We start from the raw sequence: 17566 nt of genomic DNA, 5'->3' as shown, positions 1-17566 counted from the left end.
GGATCACCCAGAATTGCCATGCAGGAATCTCATCCTCCTTGAACCCCAGGGAAAAGCTTTCACAGGATACAGGGTAACTAAGGAGGCAACAGCATCCATAGACAGGATGCATTTTCCATACATTCTCTGGATAAAGTTGCTGGCTACAGGGCCAAAAATGTCTCAGCAGAATGAGTCAAGCTGATATGCTCTCTATTTTCAGACAATGCTCAGTTCTGAGCCAGTATTCTGTGGTGGGGCTGCAGCCAGCAATGCCTCCCAATGCACTTCCCACATATGTTTGGGCTGAGTCTGAACCTTTTGAAATCAGCAGGAGAGGCTTTGTTAATTACAGTGACACTGACCCAACAAGGGAGCTGCAGTGCTCAGTTCTCTCACTTTATCTTCCCCTGCTCTCCAAATGTTGGCCAGCTCGGGAAAAAAACATTACTTAAGGTCAAAAGGAACAAAAACTTCAATGTGAATGTGCTACTAAAGACTACATCAATACAGGGTCAGTGCTCCTGCATGATTTATGGCTCCTGTGCTCAAAGCAGAACATATGTTATCTTTATGGCTATTAAATAAATACAGATGCAGCACTCTCAATCTGCTATCTCAAAATTTAAACTAAATCTATCTAGAGGCCTCCCAGCATAACAATAATTCCTGAACTGACAGACATTTACCACTACTACCCTCTCCCTGCTTAAAAATTTCTTACAGGCAGTGTAGCCTCAACAAATCAGTAGCTTTCCTCTGCTCCCCAAAATGGACTGTGTGTCCTGCTTCCAGGTCCAAAGACACTTGCCAAAAATACCTATGGAGCACCCTGAGCATTTCTGCAAAGTCAGGTGGGAAAGCATTAAGCACAGATGAGATAAGACTATTTACACTTACCTTTCCAAAATCTCTGAGATTTGCCAGTGGAAACTAACTAATACTAGCTTTGCAACAGCATGTGATACCTAGGTGGAAAATAAAAGAAAAAAAAAAGGTCAAACTTTGCACATTATGAAGCCACACCTCTGCTTAGGAGTATGATTTTCATATACAAATTGTACAATCTCAGTACAACATTCCAGTGATAATCAAGTCACATTAAATTGCTGGACATGATGCTCACAACCAGTAACATCTGCAATACAAAAGCTGGAATGAAGTATGGGTGTACCAAAAACTAACTCATGTACTTTGTTACAACAGCACAGAGAGGAAGGAATCAGGAATGCACTGGATTAGCTTAACTGCTCATGGGAGCCCCACATCCAGTCCTGACTGTCACCACCACTCCAGAGGGCCTCACTAGACTGCAATCAGGGTCCTCACCAAAAATGCAAAGTAGGAACCCCAGGGCAGACAGATGCCCCTTACTGAGGTGGAGAAGCAGCAACAGGCTGCAAATGTAGACAGCAAATATGACAGGCAAACTGGGACAGCAAAGTGTATGGGGAAAATACAAAACATTTTCCCTTCACTGCAGAGAAGAAAGTTACACGCTGGAGTGGAGAGGAAGACAGAAAACTCCAGTGACAGGGCCTGTTTCCATGCAGAGCTGCTTGCATTACGTGGACTCTTGGCAAACAGTAGCACAATCCGTGCTAGCCTGAGCACCATCAGAGTATGCAATGTGACATTTAAAGTCATGCTACAAGGGTACAAGCAAACAAGTTCTCCTTCATTTATGTATTAGTTTATTTCAGAAGAAAACAGACTTCTCTGCTTGCACAAAAAGACTCCTACCCACCAAGAGGACAGACATCTGCTGAGCTGATAGACCTTCACCCTGCTCTCAAGCCCTTCAGGTCCTAGAGTTCAAACAAAGCAGCTGTCCTCCAAACAACAGACCCTTTCCAGGGGAATTCAGAGGGCTGACAATGCCTGTCTCCTCACTGCTATTTGTGCTGGAAGCACCTGGGCAAGTTCAGGATCTGCACTTCTGCATTCAAACACCCTCTGACACCAAAGGGCTCTGCCTCCCTCACTCCAAGATGAGCTATCAGCAAGGCATCTCTCTACTCTGCTCACAGAAAACAACTCCTCCTGTTCTAGCTGCAGGAAAAGTTGCTTTTTTTTCTCCTAGAGAAGCTGTCAGTCCCAATCATTGGCTGAAATGCCACAGGCCCTCCTGAACCCTGCTACAGGTGAATCACAGCATGTGATGTAGTACAGACAGCACACCAACACAATCCTGGAAGGAAAAACAAGCAATGGTCACTCCTACAAAAACAGTCAGGCTCTGCACACCCAGGCAGCATATCCATTACTCTCCTAAGTCAACCTTGCTGAAGAGGCGCAGTTTCACAACACAACTGACCTATTGCTGCCACATGATACTGCCCTGATCCTGCACTGGCTTTTTCAGTGCAGGACAGCTGAGTTGGGTCAGTGAATTAAACCAGGGCAATACCAACACACAAAGCAGATGTGGTGTTTAATTGACTCTTATCTACATTCTGATGTGCCCACTTTGCGGGCCACTAAGAAATCCCACTAACAAAAGAGCAATTTTCAATATACAAATAACCCTTTTTCTAGGAGAACCAAAGCATCAGGTCACGCTGTGCAAGATCTGGCATGTCACCTTCCTCAACTTTAGCAGCAATGTGATGTGACCCTCTGAAAACAAAGGCTGCCAGGCAGCATTGCCCTCCCTCCCAGCACAGAAGCCTGTGATTAGATGGAGCGTGGCACACAGGGCTGCTGCTGCCAACACACACAGTCTGCATGGATGCAGTGACACTGCCAGCCTGGGATGGGTTGTTATCTTAAGCCCCCAACCTGGCAGACCCAGACAGACACCTCTGACTTGTCTGTACAAGGAAAACATCTGCATTTGAGTCTGTAAAACAAACAAGACACCAGGAATGTGGTCTCTACAAGACTGGCTTCCTACAACTGCAAACCACATGCTAATGAATCATTCTTTAGCAGTAATGAAACTATTTCTCAGTAGCAGGAAGGAAGAACTGACAGAAGAAAACAAACTGCTGGACTTAAATGGGAAGCTGATTTGTAACATAGGAAAATGAGTATTTTTCAGTCGAGTTTTCAGAGCCGGAGGTATAGCATTTGTTGCAGCATCACAATTCCATGGAGTTAGTTGTTCCCTGAGGAGGAGTCAAGTACATTTAAGACTGAAGATGTATGGAAAGAGAAAGACAAATACCAGCAGACATTTCTGAAATCTAACAAAATATCCTAACACAATCAAATGCTTTTGAGCCAAATTATATGTCAGGCAAAATGTGGAATTAATGCTCCAGAAGGATGCCAGACTAACAGATCTAGAAGAGTAACAAAGCTTCTGTGACTATTCCTATTTAACTCCAACTACAAGCACTGACTGGATCAGCTGTAGTGCTAATTTTAGTACTTTCATTGTAAAAGCACACAAGAATACAAAGCACACAAGAACATAAAAAATAGAAATTTTCAATTCATAAAGCCTGATCCATGACATTAGACCACTTTCATAAAAGCCCTGAAGCAGAAAAATTGTTGATACTACCTGATCGGAGTGCATGTGATCTTGCAAAACAGAATTCCCAGAGTCAGACAGTTGCAGCAACAAATGTACAGTCTCCTTGGCACAGAGTACCAGTTCTCAGAGATTAAAGACAGTAACATTCAAACTGTAAGGAAGAGGGATGGGAGAGGAGCAAACAGCTGATGACGCTGGGGCTGTGCCTGCTGAGTGGAGTCTCACCACATGCTATGTCCTGCTAAACGGCAGCAAGGCTGGGAATTCAGAAGAATTTACAAATGTAAATACCATTAGTAGGGGCCAACACTACTGAGGAGATTCCAGAAAACAAGCATGAGAAGAAAAACAAATGTTTAACAAAAGCCTGCTTCTATTGATAGCAGCGTTCCCCAGCCTCTCTTCAACGACTGTGTACTCACAATGACTGAATGATTGTACCAAGTCAGCCACTTCTTCCACAATAACACTCCAGAGCAGTTGAAGTATTTCTTTGTAAGCAGGAGCAAAAACATGCTGAACACAGAAAAATACCATTGCCATCAGAAGTTTGGTCCATGTATACATATTCAGTATCTTACAGCACTGAAGAAGCAACATACAGAAGCTGATACTGCTGACACACTGTCCAATGAAGCATTTCCCTGACAGGCAGAAGTTTCACCCAATGAAGTATCTCAAACTTACAAAACACTTCAGAAAGAGCATTGATTCAGTCCCCTATCAATCACTGGGTGCCACAAGATCTCAGGAACAGAAATGCTTTGTCTCAGACAAAACACATTAAAAAAAATTATGCCTCTGATAAATTGTCTGCTTTGTTCAAACTGTTCTATTCTCATTTCAGAATCCTAAGAACCAAAAAAGGCAGTAACACAGCCCACTTGGTGTCTTGCTGGCAGCAGCTTCTTTCAGTGAAATACTTGTACAGACCCCAGTGCAAAGGGGAATGTTTATTCTATATGCTGCACTCTTCCAGTATTTGCCTGCAACCCATCAATTATTTGTCCCAGCCAGTACCTCTGTATATCCTGACTTCTCCCAAACTCCTCTATCTGAGATTAAATTTAATAAAGTTTAGAAGCTGAAAGCAATATTCATGCCATTTTTTTTCTTTTCCTCATTCTCATTTCTCCACCAACAGCTTAAAACTTTAATATCAAATAAAAGCCCAGTCCAAATCTGAACCTGGAACATTTCAGATTGAAGACCAAACTTCTTTCTCCATGATGTGGCAGCAAAGCTGAACAGACAGAATCTCATCCAATCTGCCATTTCCAGCTTTATTTTAAAACAGGAACTTTATCACCTCCAAAGCCTCTTCCAAACCTCCACCAGTTTAACTCTGACTTATGGAGGGCTGCTGTTTGCCAGGAATGGCACCAAATGTTGATCAGTGCACGGGAGAAGGGGGGCAGTGCCTATGCACAGAGCAAGGGTGCCATGAGGAAGCTGCTTTGCATAAGGAAAAGGCTCTACAGGAATTGTAAAAAAAGTCAGAAGATTTTACATAGTGCTGAACAAAATCAGATTCTGAAAGTGGAAAAAATTGTAATGCCACTGCATCAAACACAAATGTATCCATTTTCTGGAAGAGTGCACAATATTTTTTTTCATTATTATTTCCATCTCCATTTATCTTCTAGGTTCTTTAGTCTCCAAGATAAGCAAAATTCTCACACTTCTGAAGTGTGAAAGAGAGTCTGGCACTCTTTAGGATAAGACAATATCAAAAGAGTTTGCAAAGAATTTCTGCAGGTCCCTTGCTGTGTTCAGAGGGCTCTAAAACAATTGTCTCAACTAGCTGCCTTAGATAAGCCAAGGTGCTTAGAGAGCTGTTTCATCTCTTTACAGCAGAAAATCTTTTCAACCATGCCACCTTGACAATTGCTAATTCAGACAGAAATGTTTCCTAAAAGCTAAAAAAACCACAATCTTTTGAAGAGCTTATGTTCTACAGAAATTGCTCAAGCATATTTATATCACATGCATAACTCATCAGTTCATTTCACTTTTCTCAAAGGGAAGGCCTATTTTTTGGAGGTGCATTTCAATCCTCATTTTTACAGAGATATGGTATCAGGAATTTAAAACAACGATCATCACATGATTCTTAAAAAGATTCAATTCAGAATGAGTTGGAGATGACAGGGTCTGGTTGGAGCTGACATCCCACGGCTTTGCACCAAGCTGACAATTCCTGTTAGATCAGGATTGCACTGAAAGGTCTGCCCAAGAAGAACACAAATCTGGCATAAAGAAATGTAGCTTCCACTTCTTTTATTTTCCCTAACCAAAGGTTTTTATACAAATAGATTTAAACAAATAGGATTAATCTTGAGAAGCATTTGTTTTAATCCACAAATAGTTTTTGTTAGACCTACAATGAAAGGATGAACTTCAAAAGATACTAGTTTGTGTGTTGCATCCAAACCTCTAAAAACACACTATAATTCTTTACAACAGGAAAGACACACAGACCAAAAGCCTCTGAAATTGTTTCTGTTGGTGAGAAACTATGGCAAAATAGAGACTGAGCTGAGCTGGCAGTAGAGTAACACCTTATAAAGAAACCATAATTTGTATTGAGTAATTTCACTGAAGAAAAATCCCTTCAGATATGCTTTACTTCAGTATGCTGAGGTAAGGAAAGCAACCCACAAATGGAAAAAAATTCATTTTATACTTGTTTTTCTTGTGGAAAGTAGATCTCACTCCCTCCATGCCTCATGTTTTTGTGACTGCCCTGTTTTTACTGAAGAGTTTCTCAAAAAACTGTAGCAGTATCAACAATTAAGAAAGGGCAATCTAAAGCTTTTTTTTGGACCATACTTTGTCCTACAAGATCTACCTCTTGTAAGCAGACTTCCAATATGTAATCCTAGTAGAAAACTCAGGAAGATTCACATCACCTGTCATAAACACCCCAAGTGTTCAGTCCTGTAGAAAATCTTTCATACCTATTACAGGTTTCTGAGCATAAGATTGTTTTCAAAATTGAACTCAAATTCATTTCATCTAACAGGAAAATCAGTCTTAAAACAAAAAAACAAAAAAAAATATATATATGGTATTTCTTTTTTCCTGTGTTCAGTCAAGTTTTTTCAAAAAGTGAGAAAAAGCCCTCCACCTTTATGTTTCACACAGAGTATAGATTATGATTTGTCTGACATTTCAGGCCCTCTCCTGATTACAGACTGCAGGCTGCAGCAGGTAAGAAATGCCATTTAAGAGACTGTAGCTGCACGCTCAATACCATGGAAAGGTTTTGTCAACCAGCACTTCATAAGCTCTGCTTCATCACAGAGTTTTAATCTGTACCCTGTCACTCACCTTCTGGCATGCAGAGACCTGGTGCCAGTCTGCAAGATTAGAAGCATATTTAGGAGGCAGACTGCAGTTTGGGGATGACAAACACTGCTGGTGTTACACCACTGCTGAGAAGCTGTCAGTGCATAACCTAGTTGGCCACATACTGAAGAAAGTGGATCTGGGGTTAAATTCTAGCTCTTTCCCCACATTTACACATGGCTTTAATCCATCTGCTCTCCTACACAAGGACAGCAACAATTTCAGCCGCAGTTGCCAGCAAACAGGATCAGTAGGACTCAGCTAGGAAATCTCAACATACGTATTTCTCAAGCTGTTAGGCTATTCTTCCTGAGGAAATTCAGAAATAAATATTAAAAGAACAGAAACATTGAAGCAAGCTGGTATGCCAGAAGGCATTATTACAAAACAGCTATGAGATCCCTTCTTTGAAAGATTTAGAGCGAAAGAAATGCAGCAAGAGAGCTGTAAGACAGCACACAGATATAAGATTGACATGAGACTCCCCAGCTGTCCTCCCTGCAGTTATTCTTCCCAAAGCAACACAGTGTGAACCACCAGTGCTGCACTGAGCTCCCTGAGTGCTGCCAACAGCAGCAACTCACCCCACTGCACAGCCCCTGCCAAGGGGCTCTCCCAGCACAGCACCAGGGGACAATTCCTTCTGGCTGACAGAGAGGATGATTCAGGAAGCGCACAGGGAAGAAGCAAAGGTCTGGTAATAACCTGAACCCACAGAATTGTGGCTCACAACACTGGGCAGCCAGCTCCAAACTGGGAGCACTGGCGTGTGCACACAGCCACAGTGGAGCAGGGCTTAGGGAACTTTGCAGTGAGTAATCCCTGCTCAGCCCCAAATAACACAGTGCTTCACTCAACAACCCAGCTCTAAGGGCATTTACTGTTGTTACACAAAGATGAAGAGGAGGAATATCTGCTTTGCACAACGTTTCACAGTGCACAACACAGCTCCGTTCTGCTGCACCATTCTTAATAGGCACAGCACAAATTCGGCAAAGTGCTCAGCTGCTCTATGCTGCTGCTGTGATCATGATGTCCAGCTGTAAGCTTGAAACAGTTACTGAAAGATTGTTTTGGCATTTTTATTGACTTGTGTCTTGCCTCTACCTCCCACCAAGATCACACTCATCAACAGCCGTGAACAGATAATTCTCCTCACTGCAGAGTCATACTGGCTCTAAAATACACTTAAGGTGTGAATCGCAAAGAAATGTGTGGGCTATAATCACCCTCCACATTTGTGGCTCATTTTTTCAGTCAAGTTGAGAATTCAGCAGTCCTGGGCAATAAGTAACAAAATTGTTTTCTCTCCTCAAATGACTCCAGGAAAGTGTCACAAGGTTGCAAGGTCTGGGCCAGTTCTCTTATTCTGCTGACCGGAAGTTTACAAAAATTCAATACATTTTTTAAAAACAAAAATATTTTTATGAGACAAAACAAGACACACTGAAGACAGTTATACTAAAGTTCAACACACTTATACCCTCTTGATACTACTGAAGTACAGGCATTGTGAATGGGTAGGCAAAACCACAACTTTTGCATTGCAGAACTTCCAGGATCTTTCTGTTCAGGAGCAAAAAACAGGAAAAGGACAAAGGTATGTCTCAAACACCAGTGCTCCTAAGGGTTACAGCTCAGACTGCATGTCCCACATTATGTTGGCTTGGTGTTAAATACAGAACACAGTATAGATATAAACCTGCACGTCCTGACTCATCTGGGGGTTTATTGGTACTTTGATACAGTGTGTTATCTTTGCCAAACAGCACCACAGGGGTTCTGTGAAAAAGTCAAATTTGCCTATCAGGTTCTGCCGTTTATAAAAATGATACTTAAATATTTACTGCTTACTAACGCTTACCAACGTTGGTGCTTATGGACTTAAGCTTTGAACATAAATTTTTGAAGCAGTGCTCTTATGTACATGCATTTTAATACATCAAGGGCCTTTAATCCCCCTCCTGCACCTGAGGTACCCAGGCACAGTGAGGCTTTAACAGTGCCATTTTACATGGCAGAAAGTTCCATGAAGTCATTATGGCATTGAAAGGATGGCACTGCAGGTTGGTTCAGATAAGCAGCACCCACAGCACACTCTGGGGCATGGTTTGAACAGCAAATATATGGTGCACACACACACAAACACACACACACAGACAGACACACACACACACACCAGGCTCCTGGCACAGGGCTCTTTACAGACACTTTGTAATTGCAGGCACAGGCTCCTTCAGGAGGGTTGCTCACACGGGCTGCCAGTCCCATGCACATGACCCTGGCTCTGCTGGAGATGGCATTTCCAAAGGAGCACTGCCAGCTCTCACCAAGCAGCTTTACAAACTAAATGCTCTGTGTCAGGGCAACTTGAGTGTGTGGAGCAGCCTCATGAGCAAAAACTTATCTGGTTCCATGAAAATATGCAACATCAGTATGGTGAGCCAGATTATATGAAAAACTGGTTTATGTCTGAAAGATCAGTAGAGATAACATAGATTAACAGAATTATATCATGATATCAAATGCTTTTTGCATCTACCAAGATTTACTCTTCAAGGGACAGAGCTAAAAACACCCACATCACAAGCTGTAATTTCAGGAAGCACAGGAAGTAAGTTTTTTGCTCTCTGATAAATATTGGCAGATCACTTAAATTAATGAAGTGAAAAGTTTAAATTCTTCAGTCTTACAATACCTTTGGTTTTAGTGGAAAGACATCAATTCCAACTACCTGTAGAACCACATGACTACCTTCCCTTGCTAGCTTGCATATGCAGAAAGATCACAATTTCCTCATGACTAACAATCAGCTAACATCTAAAGTCAAGATAATTTTTTTTTCATAAATTCTAATTGCAATTGTTTTATCTAGTGGTTTATTTTTAAAAAATGGTAACACTAGAAAAATCCACTTCATCACTGGAACAGCGAAACCACTGCCAGTTATTTGAAACATTAGATACTCCAGGCATGTATGGAGACCCTCAGCAGAGCCAGGAAGCATCATCAACAAACAAAACCAATATGACATCATCACACACTTTACTGCTTGCCAGTGACAGGCTCAGCTTTGTTTGTACAACTGCTGAGTATCACACTGTTTGCATGTACTGATAAGCCACTCCAGGACCCACAATCCCTCAATGACAACTGACAGAGTTATCTCGAAAGCACAGTTACTACTATACCATTTTAATTCATTATTTTTGAAAGATACTGTATCTTATAATTATATGTATTTCTTAAAAAGAACTGTTGTGAATTCACTTGCTGGTCTGCAGGCAATACAGGGCACTCTGCTTTTGAGAGCATTGTCCTTTGCAAGTGTTGACTGCAGTCAAGTGACCTTTTGAGGAATTAAAAGTGACCTGCTTCAATTCACAGGCCTTTTGGTCAGAGAAGCACAGTTTTGGGTATTCATTCAAGGTTTTCTTCTGGTATATTTCAACAGAGATAGCCTGTCCTAATTTTAGTCAGTGTATTAATGGAACCTTCCTCAGATCCTCATATTAACAGCACTAACCAAAGAGCAAAGATTTCCTCTTTTTCCTTGAACACCAAAGAACTCACAGTTCTTACTAAAACCAAAATTAAGGAGAAACTCTCAGAGTAACACTTATGAAATCTCTCCAGCTTCTGTATGGTTCTGGAATAACCACTAATGCAGCTGCAGGCCTGTCACACAGCACAGCTGGTTTAGTGTACTGCTGCCTTGTTTGCACCAATGTTTCTATTCAGATTTCCCCACTGACAAAAAAAAGAAGATTTTGAGGCAAAAGTTTCCTACAACAGTAAGAGATACAAGGACATACATTTACCTACATGCAGAGTCATATGCTTTTATCAGACTTCAGATTTTAACTGAGTGCAGTTTCTAATTGGGATAAACAAAACATAAACATTTTGTTTAAGAGAGATTCTCTTTCAATATTTCATGAAAACTTTTAAACATGTGCAGGGTGTTCACACCTGACCTGACATTAACCAGCCAGTGCAAGGTTTGCTCAGTTCAGTGCCTTCAGCAAGAATGAGAACAAGGTCAGCTATAACTCATGGGGAATGCAAACAGCCAAGAAGGTTTCCAAAGACCACCCTTCACTACAATGCTTTAAAATAAAATGGGAATTTAACAATCAGTCTGAAATAGTTGAGCAAAACAGTTCAAAAAATAAATGTTGAGGTTAATGAGCAGAGCAAATGAAATGCTATCTATTTAAACTGTTATTAGCCACTAACAGCACAGACAGCAAATTTTAAAGCTCTGAAATTCTGTTTCTGGTCTTTAAAGTGTACAGACAATATGTCACAAAGAAAAAAGCCACTCAATACACATGGATGTGTTCTGGAATTTAACCTTCAGAAAGTGAATGCCCTCATGAGAACAGACAGTGGTAGAACATTCTAACCCAGCCTTAAGTCCATTCATTGCATTTATTTTTTATTTCCTTTAGGGAATTGTGTTAGCCTATCAATCTGTGATAGTAAATCACTCAAATGCCAAGTCATCCATTGGCTTCAACATGGTACCTCCTGAAGATAATCTTTCATTTACCTTCAGCCTTCCCTGTTGGAGCAACCACTCTGCCTTAGATACAGGCTAATGCTGAAAAAGCACCATGTAATCAGTATCTATCATAAAGGAGATGAAATCAAAATTAACTAGATGCTCCAGAAGAACAATCATCACTATCCAAGGAAAACTTAGATATTGTGAAAGGCAGTTTTAAAAAGAAAAAGCAGTTTTTACAGCTCAAGCAAATTAACAGAAAAGAAGTGAATACAATTCTTTTAAAAGTCTACCCCTGTTTATTCATATCCATTAAGTCCATTGAAAATACTTATGATAAATAGTTCAGCATGCTCCATGCCATTACCTTCTTCTCTATGCTTGCTAATTCCATACTAATTCTTTCTATTCCATTTTGTCTCAAAACTAACAAAATCACAAGTTTCCTTGGGGGAGAGAGAGGGGAAGGAAGACAGGGTTGTTGAAAAATTGTAAGCAAGTATGCCAGGGAGCAAAAAGCAAATGCTGCAGATACACAAGAGATATCCATTAAAAGTGCAACTGTGGGACTGTTGTTGCTGGAGAAAAGAGAGTTAATGTGGCACTTCAAGGGATAAAGCCTGAGTGTGTGGCTTACAAGATCACATCATTCCAAACTGCTACCCAAATTCAATTTCATCTTCTTATGCACAAAACAAAGTGTGTAGCACTTAACTGTAACAGTAAATATGCAGGCATATTTTTCATATTAAAAAAACACCTAGATTTTCTCTCCTTGGGTATCATGTGGGATGAGATTTGATCTACCAGGTTGGTATAGTCTGGCAACTATAATACCTGCTCAATGAGACCTTCAGAACTCCTGAAAATTTTATTTTAACACTGGAAGCCTGATTTTAAGGACTAAAAGTATTGCTTTCTGTAATTTAATTCAAGAGAACAATATGGCAGGGGTCACCTTTTAGGAGAGTGTTCCATTTGAAGGCAGAAAATAAGGCACAGAAAAGCTGTTCTAAATCTTAATTGCTAATAACCAAAAGCAACAGGCAGCTGTATCAGAAGTGCTGACCAGCTATTCTCATTTGTACTTTTTCTGTTGCCTCCAGTTTCTGACAATCTGTAGGGAACTGCAGGCATTCAGAGCTCAGAATGCACATTTTGAGGTAATTACAGAGACAAGTTTAAGAGCAAGAAACAGTACAACTTCATTTTCTGAGGTGGTAAATGCTGGGAACAAGCACAACAGTTGGCAAAATCACCAAATTATGGGTGCCTTTTAAAACCTGTTGTTTATGGTTCACAGTCCTCAGGCTTCATGGTTATACTCTTTCTACAGGACATTGATGTGCAAATAAAGATCTAGAGATCCCTCTAATTTTTAAAATTAGATTTGATTCAGACAGAATGAATTGGAATCAAAACCTACCCAACATGTTTTTTTAACATGCTTCAGTCATCCCCTGTCCTCCAGACAAGAGCAAGCACCAGAAGACTTGGTTTGTTACAAAGTAGATGCAGCAGTAATTTCAACCCAGTGTCCACATCTAGAGCTTAGAAAACCTCTGCTTTCCTCTGGCCTGCCTCCTCTTTTGACTGACACTACAGTAATCAGCCACAAAAAGAGAAAAAAGACATCACAAAACTCTTATTGAGCATAATTCCATGGAGCTGACTCTGAGTGAGATTTTTCTGAGATGAATTAAGTCACACTTGCCCCAAGAGGTGGCAAGTTCACTGTACTGAATTGCTGTCACTGCAACAGCAGGGTTAATAACTGGCATGACATCTGATCTGTCTTTGAAAAAATGTGATTATTCTCTCAGAACCAGTCAAGAAAAGTGTTTTTGTTAGAATTACAGAGTTTTAGCATGTCTTCCTATTTGTCAGTTATCTTCTCAAACACAGGTGTACCAAACTGCACCACTTATGGTTTGATTTGTTTCTTTTCTATATACCCTCTTTGCACTGCGTTAATGCAGAGTTATAACTCAGGCCTTTTGGTCATGAAGCTCAGCTCTGTAAAAAAAAAAAAGGATCAACATTCAATAATGAAGATTTTTCAGGCCCCAGTATGTAACAATTGTAAACCTTTGAGTCAGTTTCAAACAAGGGACCTTCAACAATGCTCCTCCAACCCCCCATAACAGCAACGTTGCCACAGCTTTCATTAGAGCTGTGTTCTCAGTGTTTACCTGTTCAACCACAGACTTGTCTCCCAGCTGTGCGAATGCAGAAACCTTTCCTCACCTTTAACGTGGCAGCCAAGCTGGCCATGTGTTCATTGAGAGTGCTCTCCGACTCCTTGTAAGTCAAGCAGGTGAACTGATATTCCTCTGGATCAAAGGCATCTGCTCCCTGCTGCTCCACGTCGTTAGCTACCCCATCATAATAATCCTCAATATCCCCAGGATCCTCATCCTCTTCCTCCTCCTCGCAATTAGGGTCATAATCCTCTTCATTGCTGTCAGAGCCCTGGCTGTTCATGTCCACGGACATCTTAATGCCCTGCCCAACTGCAGACCAGGAAAGCAAGTGCAGCTTCTTTTTTTTCCTCCAAACTTTATCGTTCTTTTGATTTCATCTGAGCTCTGTCTCCTAAGGGAGGAAAAACAGTTTTTTCTGTGCCTAAGAAATTGTAAGAGGTGCCACGCCAACAACAAACAGGTGATCAAGCAGGTAGGAACAGACCAACCCAAGGGCCCAGTAAAGAGGATTCTGCTGTGCTTGTCCCTGGTTTGGATCCATTGTGACTCTTGCACCTCCAAAGCCAAGGCTGTTCTTACAGGACAGGTCCAGATCCTTGGAGATGGGGTTATTGCACTGCATCCTAGTCCCCAGTGCAGGCCCCGTGACCTCTGACATTTGGAAACTGGCTGCATAACCTTCACAACAGATCTCAGAGAAAAAACTGAATTTATGACAAAGTTCTTTATCAACAGCCTGCAATGCTGTAGCATCCTATCTATTTAATTAACAGGAAAACCACAAACCCCTTATCTATGGCCACAGTGGCTAGAAAGGCAACCTGTGATGTCCTGTACAACCTGTGATATTCTGCACAAATCCATATTGCTTCAGAACCACAGACATTAAGTGAGACTTAGGAAAATAAGACCATAAAACAGATCTCTCACATGCACACAATTTAAGAGTCTTCAATATCATCTCAAAAGAAATTGTGAAGCTAGTTTATCCCTTTAAATTGGTTCTACTGGATGTGATGGGGCTTGGACCTTATATCTGAAGGGAGAAATAAAATTATTATTTACTGCCTTCTCAATATATACTTCTTACCTTTTGAATGTACAAATTTATGCTCAGGTGTTGATAGCTGTTATTGAAGAAGAATCAGAACAGCTAACTTTTTTTTTCTAAGATTCTCACTTGTTTTGGAAAATTCACACATCTGATACTTATCTGAACTACAAATCTTCTGCTTGTGTAACTGAACCATATGAATTTGAGCTCGAAAAGATTCAGCAGTAAAGCATGAATCAACCTTGAATTATGGTCATGTCATAGTTAGTCGACCATTTCCATTTAACCAAATTATTTAGTTTAGAGAGAATATATTAAATATAAAAGAATTAAAACAATGCTGTAACTGTATTTTACATATAAAAACATATATTAAAATCAAAGCTCTGTTTTCCACAAGCAGCATGTATTTTGGTTCCTTAAAAACATTCCCATTCTGCATGACTATGTTGTCAGCTCTGCCACTCAAATACATTCCCTCAGTATTGCCATTTGCAGCTGCTGGGGAAACCATAATCAAGCTTTGAAAATCCTGACTTTAGAGTACAGAAAATCTCAACCGCAAATTTTCATTATTTTTCCTCTTTTTTTTTTCTGTTTCCAGTCACTTGACCAGGCAGCAGGGAATAACCAGGAAGAGATGTGATGTACAATTAATTGGAGGGGCTTCAGTGATTTCAGGAGATACAAACCTCCAGAGAGGCTGAAGACTAGTACCTAATTAAATTACCTCCTGAATTCTGGTTTTCATTCCTTTCATTTGCCTCGTGATTCCTTAGCTATCCACAGCACACAAACAATTTATAGCACTACTTTCCACAGGACTTCAGAGGAACAGACACAGTCTCTCCATACTAGAAGGAGACAGATGTGGAATCTGATTTGGCAGACACAAGGCAAACCCTCATCCTTCCCTCTACCCTGCTTAGAGTCTGGGCTTAATCTGCAGTGACACTGAGCTCTTGCATAAAAGGAGTAATGGATCTTTACCTGCTAAAATTTATGTTAAAAGAATTACTTATTTGAGCCTCTAACCCCAGTGAGGACCATGAACAGCCCAGAGTGCAACAACTTTGTTCAGCCACCACAAAGCCTGAGCAAGTCTCACAGGCCAGGGAACTTCTCAAACTCACTCAGATCATCCCACACTCTAGAGAGAGAAAAAAACCCATGAAAACACTGGGCCCTCTGCTATTCCAACACATGGCAAGTCACATCCAAGCACTGAGATGTTTGTAGATATCCAGGTATAATAAGGGGCCTGCCCAGTACCTCCCAGTTGCACACCAGTCCCTGCGGAGGGGCTCAGAGGAGTGCAGAGATGTCTCAGTGTGCCACTGGCACAGTTTTGTGAGCAAACAGAGGAACTGCTGGCACAGGAAATGGACACATGGATTTATCAAGTGGAAAGCAGTCTGCAGGACCGGGTGACTTCTGTGACTCCTGTCCCAAGATTCAAGGAAAGAGCTCACTTCCAGCATAACTGGACACCACACTGACACAAGTGAAGGGAAAGGAAGCATAAGGCACGTGCTCTGTGGACAAAGCAAAGGAGGGTCCTTGGAAAACCAGGAACAAAACTCACCTCACCTACACTCAGCCCAATCCCCAAATCAAACTCTCTGAATACAAAGACAAGGCAGAGCTACTACTTGATAGCACTAATTTTTAAGACAATAAAGATGTTAAGCGCAAAAGATAGGGTCAAAAAAGCCAGGTTTATTTAGATTAAATAATGACCATAGCTCCCAAGACCAAATTATAAATTTTTAAACCTTACTTAGATCACTTTTCAATCCAAGGGAGGATGATCTCCTCCTTAACCACCCCAATCCAAGATACTCCTGTATCTTCACTAACACTGATACAATTTAGTCACCTCTCTTGCTCCAGTCTCTTGCAGGAACTCCTAAACACACCCACCCCTACCCTCTGCTATCTATCACCTCCAACAATGCCCTTTCCCTGACTCCTGCTTTGCAACACAATTCTTAACAAAGTCTTTTGAAACAAAATGCCTTCCACCGGGCCACCACACTATGTGATCCACCTCATTCCTAGTCCAACTACATCACTCTTTTCTTATTCCTACTCTTGTGGGATTCCTCTAATAACTCTTTTGGTGGAGACTCCTCCAATTGGAGAACGTCCCTCCTCTTTTTCTGTTGGTATTTCACAACCATTTCATACGGTTTTTTCTTCTTTCACCTCCTTATTTATCTGAAACAGAGAAAGTGCAACTTAAGTCTGATTCCTGGACTCCTTATCCATGTAACCTTTAGTCAGGCTAACACTCTTCCTTTTCCCTGAAACCATCCACAGCCTCAGCTCCATGCTGGCCATCAATGCTAGCTGCATCTCCATCTGTGTCACCCAAACCCACAATTTGTGGATCATCCCAAGTGCCCTCTCACATATGCAGTGCATACCTCGCTGTCCCTTCTCCACTGTTTTTCAGGTAGGAATTTTTCATCCAAGACTGAGAAACCAGAAGATGCCTGATCCTTTTCACCACAGATGACTCCGCAGGGACCTCCTTTCAGCTGTACCACACTTCCCCAGGGACAAACCTGCTCTCCTTCCTCCTGCCAGTCTCGGTTCACACTACCACGGCTGCCTTGTCTTTGCCACCTTATCCATTTCACTCCTGCCCTTTCTAACCTACCGTCACTTTTAACAAGTCGTTTTACGGATACCTGCGTATTCCAGGGCACCTCTGGGCTCGGGTACCCAGCGCGTTTAAGTTACCTCGGCTGCATTCTTTCGGAATGGGAGCGGAATGCAGCCCCTCGCCCGTCCCTCACACCGGAGCGCCGCAGGCTCTCGGGAGGGCAGCGAGGAGAGAAGTCGTGCGGGAAGCCCGGGCGGCGGCGGGGCCAGGAGGGGCCCCCGCACGGCCGCCCAGAGCCCGAGAGCTCCAGGCTGCAGCTTCTGCCGGGGTGGAGCGCCGAGCTCAGCACCGGGCACGGTAAGCGGCCCCGCAT

The 17566-nt window shown here is 41.7% G+C and overlaps 1 protein-coding gene across 2 annotated transcripts in view; it reads right to left on the bottom strand.

The window, feature by feature from the left end:
- The window catches only part of ARIH2 (ariadne RBR E3 ubiquitin protein ligase 2), a 29606-nt gene extending 15683 nt beyond the window's left edge, over window positions 1-13923 (bottom strand). For both annotated transcript variants that reach the window (XM_005420196.3, XM_031056347.1), the window contains exons 1-2: window positions 13572-13923; window positions 880-947 (exon numbers count right to left, since the gene is read on the bottom strand). In XM_005420196.3, coding sequence (XP_005420253.1) covers window positions 880-947; window positions 13572-13820 — 317 coding nt within the window. In that variant the 5' untranslated portion in view covers window positions 13821-13923. The remainder of the gene's footprint in view (window positions 1-879; window positions 948-13571) is intronic.
- Window positions 13924-17566: the final 3643 nt, after the last annotated feature.

This window comes from Geospiza fortis, unplaced genomic scaffold, assembly GCF_000277835.1.
Source record: "Geospiza fortis unplaced genomic scaffold, GeoFor_1.0 scaffold70, whole genome shotgun sequence".
NCBI lineage: Eukaryota > Metazoa > Chordata > Aves > Passeriformes > Thraupidae > Geospiza > Geospiza fortis.
The sequence above is the reverse complement of the archived record's forward strand: the minus strand, read 5'-3'. Positions and strand labels throughout refer to the sequence as shown.